The 12,174-nt window shown below is 44.5% G+C and overlaps 1 protein-coding gene across 3 annotated transcripts in view; it reads right to left on the reverse strand.

Moving 5' to 3' along the window:
* The window catches only part of MAP3K20 (mitogen-activated protein kinase kinase kinase 20), a 143,891-nt gene that overhangs the window by 25,540 nt on the left and 106,177 nt on the right, over positions 1-12,174 (reverse strand). For all 3 annotated transcript variants that reach the window (XM_070422739.1, XM_070422738.1, XM_070422737.1), the window contains 5 exons: positions 9,713-9,757; positions 7,906-7,936; positions 7,669-7,808; positions 3,485-3,547; positions 1,967-2,059 (listed from right to left, as the gene is read on the reverse strand). In XM_070422739.1, the coding sequence (XP_070278840.1) occupies positions 1,967-2,059; positions 3,485-3,547; positions 7,669-7,808; positions 7,906-7,936; positions 9,713-9,757 (372 nt within the window). The remainder of the gene's footprint in view (positions 1-1,966; positions 2,060-3,484; positions 3,548-7,668; positions 7,809-7,905; positions 7,937-9,712; positions 9,758-12,174) is intronic.

The following is a 12,174-nucleotide window of genomic DNA, read 5'->3' on the forward strand; positions in this document are numbered from 1 at the left end:
TACCATCCTGGCTCCTCCCTTCTCCTCCCCCATCTCTAGCTAGTGACAAAGTCTGTTTAGGCCTGTCTCAGAGTGTCCTTGAACCCATGGCACTGCACTGCCACAGCTTGATAAGCTATGAGCTCCTTGTAAGCCATCTGTACTTTTTGACTTTGTATTATGGAGTATTTAGCCTAGAGCCAGGCACACTGGAAGTCCTCAGTAAATGTGTGCTGAATGAATGGGGGAAATTCCTCCACAAGGTGACCAGGGATCAGCAGAATATCAAAGGTTACGGTGATTTTAGGCCTTGTGACTCAAGACCAATGACTCAAGAAGTCTACACAATTATGGTCAAAAACAGACAGCCGTATTTGGTATCATATGTCACTTATAGCTTCTAGTATTTACTAAACAATTACTTTTTAATTTTCCACATTAACAAATCATTTCTTTGTTAGTTGAAAATTATTTTCTTGGTTGAGACTGCCCTTGACTAAGTCTGTTTCAAGAAAATTCTTTCCTCTTCTTTTATCACCTACAAGCCATAAAAACATTTAAACACAGAGTACTCATCAATTAAGTGCCATGAGGCCAAGGATACTAAAGAAGGCAAATTAAAATGTGCAACTTGTTTAACATGAGAGGGCTCAAAGGTGCTCACCGCTATAGAATCTCAGGGTTAGAAGGGCCTGTGCTTGCTGTTGGAGAGAGAGGAACTTACTGTCCTTCCCCCTTTCTGTGGCTGCTTCTAACAACAGGCATGAGTAGACAATGACCCATTTGCAGAGGGAAAAGAAAAATATTCATAGACAGGACACCTGGAGAGAGAGCAGCTCTCACTCAACCAAGTTATGTGGCTAAAACAAGGGAAGTAAATATTTCCCTTCTGCAAAAACATCAATACAGCTGCAGCAGTGCAGGAAAGACACTCTGTCAGGTGTCTAGAAAGAGCATCTTTGGAAGCCCCTGGTGAAAATTCAACCCTTTGCAACAATTTCGATTCATTCCCAAGCACTGGTTCCAGGAATGGCCTGGGTCAGCCTCATTTAATTAGTGAAGAGCCAGTGGGCTGACACCAGCCCTATCAGAGCAACTGGCTAGCAAGCATGTCAAACTCACAGCTGGGCCACATGCATCGTTTGTGGCCCGCGGGCTGCAAGTTTGACATGCTTGGAGGAGCTGCATTTACAAGGTCTCTGGCTGCCTCCAAGGAAAGGTACAAATCGTGCAGTAGTTAAAAGCTTGGTTCTGGGGTCTGAGAGGCCTGCATTCAAATCCTTATTCTGCTACTTGCTAGCCATGTAACCCTTGGACAAGTTACTTTATCTTTCAGAGCCTCAGTTTCCCCATTCGTAAATGGGTGAAAACAACATCAACACCTCAGTACTGCATACCTGGAATATCATATGTGCTCAATTAGAAGGTGTCATTATTGCTAGTTATCTGTGGGAATCCAAAATAACACCATCCTATTATGATTCCAATTCGTATGCTGCCTGGGCCAAAGAAGTTTCCCAGACTTTAAATATAACGTAGAGCGAAAGCCTGCCTGAATGAATCTTGGTCAAATGTCCTGCTGCCCTAGTTAGAGCTGATAATTTGAGTTTCCATGTTGCCTACTGTTCCATTCTCAGAGTTGTTTTATTCTTGATATTAAAAACTGCTTCCCCTTAAGAAAGAGGAAACAAGCAGCTGTGATGCAAAGCAGCGTAAACACTCAGTCTGTATTCACCCCTTTCCGTCCACACTTTACTGTTTCCTTGAGGGTTTGGGTGGCAAGAGAGTAAGATTCCTAGATGGGATTACAGAGGCAGCTGGCAGTTTCAACTAAAGTCTATTTTATAAAGTCTATAAATTTACTCAGAGTCAAGTCCCCAGCTGGGAGGGGGTTGGGGGGGGGGGATGTATAAAACCACAGAATACCAGGAGAGAAAAAGAATAAATTAGGTTGAAATTTATCCAAACAACTTAAAATACAATTTACCTGTGGGCCTGTTTCTGGCTTCAAGTGAAAACCAAAAACAAGTTCAAGGTTCACTATTTTTTCCTCATTTTCTTCAGGTTCACCTACTGAGTCCTAAAACAGAAAACCAAACACCATTTATTCTAGATAGAGTTTTTACTTTTACTTCTCATGTAAAAGAGATGCTTTCTCAGCACCAGTTTTTCCATTCTAATATATGTTTTAACTTTTGGTTATTTTTGGAATAAGCTTCAGATGACAATTACTTAAAGCAAAGGAATGACATCTTAAGTTTTTGAGAACTTTGCCGAGCGATTTATCTCACCCGCTCCAGGTTGAATGTCACAGGCTTACATTTTCCACAGTGCTTCTTGCATCGTGTAATTTTACCCCAGAAATGCACTGAGCACTGGAGATGCACTGAGAGACTTTACCTTGAAGGTTTCACAGCACTCAAAATATTTACAAACTCTTCCCAAAGAGGAATTAGCAGTTCCGAGAGCATATGCGGATGGAGGACCAAGCAGAGGAACAAATGAGCCTTCTAGGGCTTAGAGATGGAGAACCATACTTGTTAATGAATGAGAAGATTTCGGTGTATTAAGAGCAAGTATCTGGAGATTAAGATATGGGATGTGAGTTTAAGGTTTAAGACTGGTGAATGGATTCTAAGTCGTATGATATTTGCTATCAAAATTGAAACAAAAATTCCAAGTTAATTTTCTTAAGTGATGCATAGACAATTCAGGAACAAGTCACTAATGTTTTTTCTTGAAGAGAGTAAGTGTTCTAATTCTTATTAATGTGCATTTACTTATTTCATAGATATTGGAGACCTTAGTCTTTTAGTCATTTTAAACGATGTTAAAAACTGGTTCAGTGAGAATATAAGCCATATAAACAACTGGTAATGTGAAGATTAAGCACAGTTACTTAAATGTGAAAGCTTCAGCAGTCAGTAAGCTTATTTAGGTTTTCAAACATCTGTTATATCAACCACAGTAGAAGTAAAATGATCCTCAGCTCTGTATTTTCTTAAAATAAAAAATTTAAAAATCTAAAAAAATGAGCAAGTATCTACTTATTTAATAACACAGTAAACCATATACCTTTAGACTATATTCAAAAGAATATGTCACATATACTAATACGTTGTTCAAACAATAAGCCTCCCACCCCAAAATGCAAGTGGCCATCCTGAGCTCAGGTATGTGAATTCCTTCAGTGACCTATGAGTCAGGCAAAGGTCTCCAGAGCCAGGTGGGAGGCCAGAGGTTGGCACTTCCATCCTCTAGCCACTAAGGTGACATGTGTGGCTCTTATCATGAATGTATTGTTAATGATTCAACTTTCAGGGAGTAAGGGTGTCCAATTTAAACACATCCTGAGCTTCTCTCAAAGGGCCTCTTGTTGGACAGATATGATTAAATTTCACTTCAAACAACAGTTCCCGACATTGGCAAATTTAGGTGTGGAGGTGGCAGGTGCATATGTCGATAAAAGCATATTCTCAGTAAGAAAAAAAAAAACCTTACTTACCTTAATTAGTGGTGGGAAGTGAAACAAGTTTAGATAATCATGGGTTAATTTCTCAATGGCCGACTGTAAAAAAAAAATCACATGGCTTTATTAATGGTCCGATAATGCCGAGAGGATTAAAATTATTGTGCACATATAAAGGCATTCTTTATTTATGTAGTTCATAAAATGTCTTGGGGATGTTAATATCCAACATCTATGGAGAATAAACCTGACTGTTCACAGTATTATATGCAGTCGGTAATTATTTAATGGAACAGGAAGATATTTAAGAATTTAAGTCTCAGACTAAACAATAAATAAAACCATACTTCAACCACCGGTATAATAGTGACAAGCTGATGTTCCAGGGTATAGAATGCAGTTGTCACCCCGAGTAACTGGGAAAAACAACAAAGAACATGAATATGTCACCAGAGACCTTCATTAAGGCTGAAATCTCACTGAAGGGTTTGCTGCTTTATAAGGGCTTTTCTATGGGTATGTATCCAACACTCCCTCCCCCAATGAAGCACAAAGAACTCTTAAAGGACAGGAGGACAATTTAAATTATGATTCTTTCTTATACTCATCAGGTGTAATCTGGCTTTTCTGTGAACTGAACATATCATGTAGAGAGTAAAAAAGTGCCAATGTGAGAAAAATTAGATGCATTTTATAAAGTGAAATGAAAGCTGTTGACACTTGACAATGTAGTGAACACTTATCGGACGTTCAGCCCTATCCCTTGTACGCGGCCCCTCCACATGAGGGAGCCAAGACAGGCTCAAAGGGACCACTGAGCAGCGGAAGGGTAGGAACCACTCCAATGACCTCCTGTTCAAGGGCTGAGACTCTTAGAGAATGTATACAAAAATGCCTGTGCCTGCATTAGTGAAAGAGCAGAGAATGAAGGACCCATTCTCCCCATCAGTGTGTGTGTGTGTGTGTGTGTATGTGTGTAAAACAGTTCTGACAAGTACCACGAGGGCTCCTCTAGTCTGGAGGTATGCATCCAGTACCCCATCCCAAAAAGCCCAGCTAGAAGCATTGTGCATCCTCAGTACCCCAAGTATATGCAGTTCCCTCCTGGAGCAAGTTTCCATGACTCTTTTTCCTTAGTTTTTCCCTCTCAGATATAAGCTTACTTGTCAGAATTACCCACCATGTGGCTGAGTTTAACAGTGTTGCCTGTTGGCTGAGCCCCACTACGTGGCCCTCTCAGACAGCCTGGCTCTGGCAGTCAGGCGGAGGGTCCACCGCTCTGAGAACCACATGCAGACTCACCTGGTAGCTTGAGGGGAGTCTTGAGGGTGGCCACACCCTCTTTTGGAGCAAAGGACACTGCTGCCCCCACCCCACCTGGCAGCTTCCCACAGTGGTGTTTTCTCCACGCCTGTGTTTCTGGGCTTCTCCGCAGCACGGACCATTTCTATAAAGCTTTTCAACCTCTGGCTTCAGTGACACTGTTCTCTGCTCCCTGTGCTACTTCCCACAGCTCTCTTACCTGTGCTGTCCTTCCTTCTCTCCATTCACACGTTCCTACCCTAGCGAGGCCTTATCATTCTCTATACCACAGCCTCTGAACTGGTCTTTCAAAATCCAGCCTTTCCTTTCTAATCTACTTGATAACTTCCAGAAGCAAAGTTTTAAACATGTCAATTCTCAAAATTTCCAATAGTCCCCACAGACCGCAGGTCCCATCCCAGATCCCAGGCCTGAAGTCATACGCTGTCCACGTCCCTCCTGCTTTGTGTATCCCGAGTTCCCTGCACCTGGGCTTCCTTCAGACAGAGACACACACTGTTCCCTTATAGTCTCTTCTGCTGCTCTTCTTCTCTCTTAACTCCTTATTCTATCTCGACCAATGTTCTTTCCTTTCCCACTCCCATCTACATTCCAAATTTTGTCTTTCCTTCAAGATCCAGCTCAAGGGCACCCACCCCCTGATGCTTCCCCTCTCTGTCCCCCACTGCCCCTCCCAAGCAGAGGTAATGCAGTAGTAACTTTCCTCCAAACTGCCAAGACCCTGTACTATGAGAAGTTGTATGTATGTACATGCTTTATCTCTTCTCCAGGACATACATTCCTTTGGGGAAGAATTCTCCTTTGTGTTTTCTCAGGCCCAGTCTTGCAATGAGTAGGCATTCGCTGACTTTGTTGAACAACAGCCAATAGGTTTGGACACTGCTTGCCTTCATGATACCAACTTGGCATGCAGAGGGCACTCTGGCTGTCCTAGGCCAAGTCTGGGAATATCTCCATCACCATGGGCTTTGGTGAGGTGTCACAGCTTGCCCCCCTTTCTTCCTGACTGCTCCTTAAGGAGTGTGGTCCCTTTTCAAAGCCAGCAGAGGGGAAGGAGAGGTGGGAGCATCTTATTGGGCAGCTGTCGAATAACATAAACTTTACCAGATTTCTCTCTTGGAACCCTGACACTTCTCTGTACTAGAAAAATAATTTTTCCTACTATAGCCCATCAAAGCCAGCATAACTTTTGGGGATGGACTTGCCCACACGCAGAGGTCGAGATTAAATTAATATTTGTCAGCCTTTGAGGTGTATGCATATGCATGAGGTTTCCTGCCCATCTACCGAGAGGGAAAAGACATTAAGGTTGAAGCTAAGCCATCACTTAAGGCAGTGGTTCTCAACCTTCCTAATGCCGAGACCCTTTAATACAGTTCCTCATGTTGTGGTGACCCCAAACCATAAAATTATTTTCGTTGCTACTTCATAACTGTAATTTTGCTACTGTTATGAATTGTAATGTAAATATCTGATATGCAGGATGTATTTTCATTGTTACAAATTGAACATAATTAAAGCACAGTGATTAATCACAAAACAATATGTAATTATATATGTGTTTTCTGATGGTCTTAGGCGACCCCTGTGAAAGGGTCATTCGACCCCCAAAAGGGTCGAGACCCACAGGTTGGCGACCTGCAGGTTGAGAACCGCTGACTTAAGGGCTGCTGAGAGCTATAAGGATGTCCCTTCCATGGATCCAGAGCCTACATAAAATGCAAGTAGATGGTTCTCTTTGGACCACAGGGGGTTTCCCTAGAAAGGCTAGTGTCAAGGGCTCTAATAGAGGCAAAGGGGAAAATAGTTGGCATGCTGGTTGAGGCTTTGTGAAGATGTGGATTTGGATGGAAGCTGTTTTTCTACATTCCCTTCTTTATTATATTTCTCTTCTTTCTAACCTATGCCCACCCCTCCATCCACCCACACTGGGACTGAGGAAGTTTGGGGAGCAAACTTGATTTTATCCTAAGATCTTGCTCAATATTGACCTCTGATTAATAGCAATGCTGCAAAGATGCCAGAAATTCTTATTTGGTTTCAGTAACTAAAACAAACAGATCTGGTTGCTAAACTATAAGAAAGGAACAATAAAAATAGAGGTTTAGTTTTGAAACGGTTCAAGACTGAAGTTTTGGGGTCATTGTTAGAATTTCCTGAGAAAATGAGGGTTTAAAGCACATGTATGGTGTGTCTATTGCAGGTCAAAATTGTGAAGATTACAAATTGAATACACACATTCCTATCACTTGAGGTGCTGCAGTGCTGAGGCTCTTCCCAATCCATGGACAAGTTCCGTCACACTTAGGGATTCCTAATGGACACCTAGCCTCTCTGGCCTTTACAAAGTTACATCCTGCTGTTCTGGGTGGGATGCCATTCTGAGGTGCCCGCTGCCTTATTTCCGGGACCTCTGCACACCAAGCTTTCTCTTACCCGGGCCTTTCCACAGGCACACTCTCCCCCCAGAACACCTCTTCCTATCCCCTTCACCTGGTTAACACCTACTTGTTCTTCAGCTCTTAACTCCTTCACAACTTCTTCACAGAAGCCCCTCCTCATCCCAACCTCACCTCTTCTTTGTGGCATTGCTTACATCTGTCATGTTACCAATGTTGCATGATTAATACCTGTCTTCTCCACTAGTCTAGAGACTTCCTGAGGACCTGGGGGTGAGCATCAGGAGTATCCAGGTGACCTCTGCGGTGTCAGATGTTGGCTTATGAGGAGGAAGTAGGGTCCCCCCTGGAGCAGCAGCTAATAATCAGCTGGTGTGGATGTGGTTCGGTACAACCAGCACAGCTGTGTGTCTGTCCTCAGCCGCCCACAGACCACGTGCTCGGCTACAGAGCAGGCGCTCAGTGAAGATTGTTGACTGCCCTCCCTTTCTGAGGTACCTTTAAATGAATGATGTGCCCCTTGGAGACAATGCCCATGTCCTTCAAGTCTTCTTCCTCCAGGAGCAGCAGCCGCTTTCCCGTGATGTTGTTCTCCTTAAACAAGCTCGCGTACACGCTCATCTCTGCTGAAGAGTCACCTGGAGGGAGGGAGTAGGAGGCAGAATAAAATTAGATGACAGCATGTCCACAGCGAAGTTAACTCCATGAATTAAGAAGGTAAATTAGTCCACTTGCCTTTTCTGACGAGCTGCTGAACCCAAAAATACTGTGAAAGAGAGGACATACAGAGTTTTCAAGATTCATACATGATCCACAGCCAGACTTAGCAGTAAAATCCATAGTTCTCAAGAGGTTAAAATATCTTTAATTTTGGCTCAACCACAAGGTAAAATAGAAAATTTTCTTTTTATGATTTTAAAACTTCAAGCTTTCACATTGGAGCTCCTTCTCGCTCTCTCTTTGGGGGTCTTGGACACTTGAGGGATGTTGGTTTTCCTCCTTATCTGGGAGGAAAAAATATTTAAAAATCCTTTCAAGAAGGTTCTCATAATGGTTTTCCATTTGTGTCCCCAGCGCTGTTGAGGGGCACTGGTTTCGCCAGCAATTGTATGAGTAACAGGGACCACACAGCAGTGGACAGAGAAACGGGTAGACTTTGTCCTCTGCTCTGGGCCTGGTCACGGAGTAGGTATGTGGCCCAGACAAGCTAACGCATGGAGCTTCTTATGTAGGATGCGGTTGGACCCAGTGCTTGGATTTCACTTGGCACATGTTCACTGGTAGCTTCTCACATGACCCTGGGCAAGGGAGATAGAAGGGAGGCCAGCTCCAGTCCCACCGAGTCTTTGGGGGGCCTTGATCCTGGAATTTTATTTAAATGGTTTGAAAATCACTGAACCCCAGGACAAAGACTAAAAATAGCCTTTAAAAAACTTCTCAAATTCAATGCACCAACGCTGCAACTGGGGATAAAGGGATTCTATCCATGCCCTGAATAAAGGAGATCCTATGTCCTCTTTCCCTGTTAAGCAGGAACCTTAGAATCACCAGGGCTCAGCGAATGGGACGAAATAGATGCAACTGGTACCAAGTTTCCTTTCCCTGTAGAAGCCAGAGGCCAGCTGATGTTGAAAGCACTTTTACTTCACCAAACACGGAGGTGGGAGGGAAATGCCTTGGCCCAGAAACCAGGCTGAGTTAGGTAAACAGACCTTCCCCGGAGTTTCTGGTGGTGAGTTTGTACCTGTGGCACCTGGCCCCATTTCCTGGGGCGGGGGGGGGGGGGGGGGGGGGGGCCTGCTAAGGCTGGCATGACAGTTTTTTCCCCCTTCTTTCTCATTTAATGAGACCTTGAGCACAAGGCCCTGAGGTCTCTGATCCAGAATTCTCAGACCGCTTTTCACTAAGGAAACAGATACAGAGATACAAAGGGCTAAGTAGGACTTTCCCTCAGGGTCTCTCCCCGAGGGTGGGGTGCAGGACTTCCTTTTGGCTGAGTCTGCCCACTTCTCTCAAAAACTTGGGGCTCCTCTGGCTCCAGCTGCAGAGAATGTCTGAGAGCTCGTGCCCATTCCTCCTTGGGAAGATCAGAGTAAAGATGGGAAAATGGAACCTGTCGCTTTTGAACTGGCCTAAGGCGGGAAGGAAACCCAGTTAGGAGGATCGCAGTCCAGTGCTGCTCTTACCAGATCTTTCCCCGCCGTGGTTCAAGTCCATCCCTGGTAATTTTAGGAAAACTTAAGATCATTCTTTTTAAAAAAGTGTGTTCATTTGGTATCCCAGACCAGTCCTTTGCTTTTGTCATTGGGATTCATTATTTTATTCTGGGACACCTTTCAGAGCAAGTAGGGAGGTGGGATGCTGTTGTAAGATGTGAAGCCATACTTGCTTTGCTCTTGAGGCCTTATTTTAAACATCGCTGCATTAAAAACAGAAAAGCATGGAATTTGTCAGCTTCTAGTTCCCGAGGCGTTTGTAACTTGCGGACACACTGACTGAATACCCTCCCAGGTCGTCTGCCGCCTTAGCAGAAGCAGCTTACCACGTCATCCTCGGTCCACGCGCCAATGTCAAAGGAAGGCAGCAGCTGCAGGGGAAACAGGAATGAAATAGAACAAGCATATTATCATTGTCCTTTTGGGTTAGCCCCTTGTCTGTCTCAGCTCTCAGCTGCTGCTCTGGTTGGTTCCTCCTGCAGGTGAGGTTGAACGGAAAACAGGTCTCCTGACCTTAAGAGGAGTTTTCAGGGCTCCCCGGATTCTGCCCACAGAAGCCAACCAGGTGCAGCCACCTCTCAGTAACCATTCACTGCTCTCTGTGAGCTGCCGGGGCCAGACTCAGTACATCTTGAGATTTTTCTCTGTTCGTACTTGGCACACTGAGTCCTTTCATATCCCACAATAGGGCTTGGCGGTCAAGGAATGTCTGGCATTTGTCAGATGCCAGGGCGTTCTTCGGAATTCTCAGTCAACATGAGGAACGCTTGATTATTAATGAAAATTCCAAAGCGACCATTTGGTAACCAGACGACTCATGCTTATTCTTACAGGAGAATGTCTAAGAGTTTAACTCAATGTCTTGCTTGCATTATATTTAAAAAAAAAAACTAATATTAGGAGATAGGGATGAAGAAGGACAAGCGAAACTGGAACTGCTCTAAGCAGCCCAGGCTGCAGAGCGGCTCTAACTAAAACAAACAAAACTCCCTCCGCGCAGACAGGAGAGGTCCCTTCACAAGAGGACCTCAGTTGGCACCATTTTCAGAGCCAAAGGGCTACCCCCTTCAGTAAGTGCCCCGTGGCCATAGACTAAGAAATCCCTACTTAACCTGAAAAACACCTGGGTCTCCTGTGACTTGAATTAGAGTTTGTTAGAGCCACCAGCTTTAACTAACGTATCTTGTCCAAATGGTCGAACTGCTCATGAGATAATTGTAGCAAGGTGCTTTTTAACCTCTGTTACAGATATTTTTTTGTGTGGGTGAGCTGGGGAAAAGCTGAATTTGGTTATTTTTAATATTAGTGTTCAAAGTCAGAGGGTGGGTGAGTTAATATTTTAACCCGAAGGTATTTTGAACTCACAGGCTCAGACCCTGCTCGGAAAGGCATGGCTCTGACTACAAGGAGCTTTTCATTGAAATGGGGGAGGGGGGTAAAACAGGTATGGATTACACATGGAGGATCAAGGACACCCTCCTCTGGGGTTACTCAGTGCCTACCCCGGTGTCTGGCATACAATACCTGGTAAATTTTTGTTGAACAATTTGTTGAACGAATAACACTGAAGGCTGTATTTACTGAAATGCTAAGTTCTCCGGTGTAGAGTTCAGTGTCTATGGGTATGCCAGGGGGAAGGGAGGCTTTCATTGACTAAGATGAGGAAATGGAAGGCATGGTGGCTTGAGCTGGGCACTGCAGGGCAAGGAGAAGAGGAGGCGAGGAGAAGCAACAGGGCAAAACACCGGCAGTGGGGTGGGGTTGGGGAGGGGAAGGCTGGGCAGGGCACATTTGCCTGACCAGGGCACCAGAGGCAGTGTGTGTCTAAGAATAAGGAGAAATAAGGCCGACTCTGGGGGCCAGGCAGAATTTAAAAAGCCCCACTGGTTACAGTGACTATGAATGTGTGCAGTCTGAGTATTATAGATGCGTTGCAAGGGCACCATCCCTACTGCTCTCTGTAGACTCGGCTGCCCCCATGCACTCCTCCCCTGGGGACTGCCCTTCCCCTCCTCTGAAATGCCCGGTCTATGGAGGAATCAGTGGTCACAGGCACTCACCTGCTGTAGTAATGCAAAAAGGAAAACGACAGGAGGAATAGGATCTAAGCCAGTGGTTCTCAACCTTCTGGCCCTTTAAATACAGTTCCTCATGTTGTGACCCAACCATAACATTATTTTCGTTGCTCCTTCATAACTGTCATGTTGCTACTGTTATGAATCGTAATGTAAATATCTGATATGCAGGATGGTCTTAGGCGACCCCTGTGAAAAGGTCGTTCGACCGCCAAAGGGGTCGCAACCCACAGGTTGAGAACCGCTGCTCTAAACTGAACTTCACCAAAGGAAATACATGACAAGGTTTATTTCTTCGCAGGGCAGCTGGATGCAGCTGCAGAAACATGCCATTTCCTTTTCCCATCACGGAAACCGATGTGAAGTAGGGAACTTTCCTGATTAGTTCAAGAAACAACAGACTAAGTTACAAAAATATTTCCCTGCATCAGGGCTGGCTTTTCGAGGGAGGAGAGGGATGTGCAGTGTGTTGATTTTTACACCATTCCCAAATGTTGTGCTAAACAAAATGGATCCATAAGTATTTCTTGATTGGAATGAAGGTTGTAAAGGAAATAACTTATCAAAACCAACACCTTTGGTTTTAATGTCAAAAGGAGAGAAGAGTTTCTGGTGCTCTGAGGATGGCTCCTGCAGATGATGCCCGGGAAAGACCTGGGTTCAGTGTGGCACCCGCTCTGGCGAGGCTTCTGCAGATGCTGGCACAGACCAGT

This window comes from Myotis yumanensis, unplaced genomic scaffold, assembly GCF_028538775.1.
Source record: "Myotis yumanensis isolate MYYU_CA2020_CCGP unplaced genomic scaffold, mMyoYum1.0.hap1 SCAF_8, whole genome shotgun sequence".
In the NCBI taxonomy this organism is placed as follows: Eukaryota; Metazoa; Chordata; class Mammalia; order Chiroptera; family Vespertilionidae; genus Myotis; species Myotis yumanensis.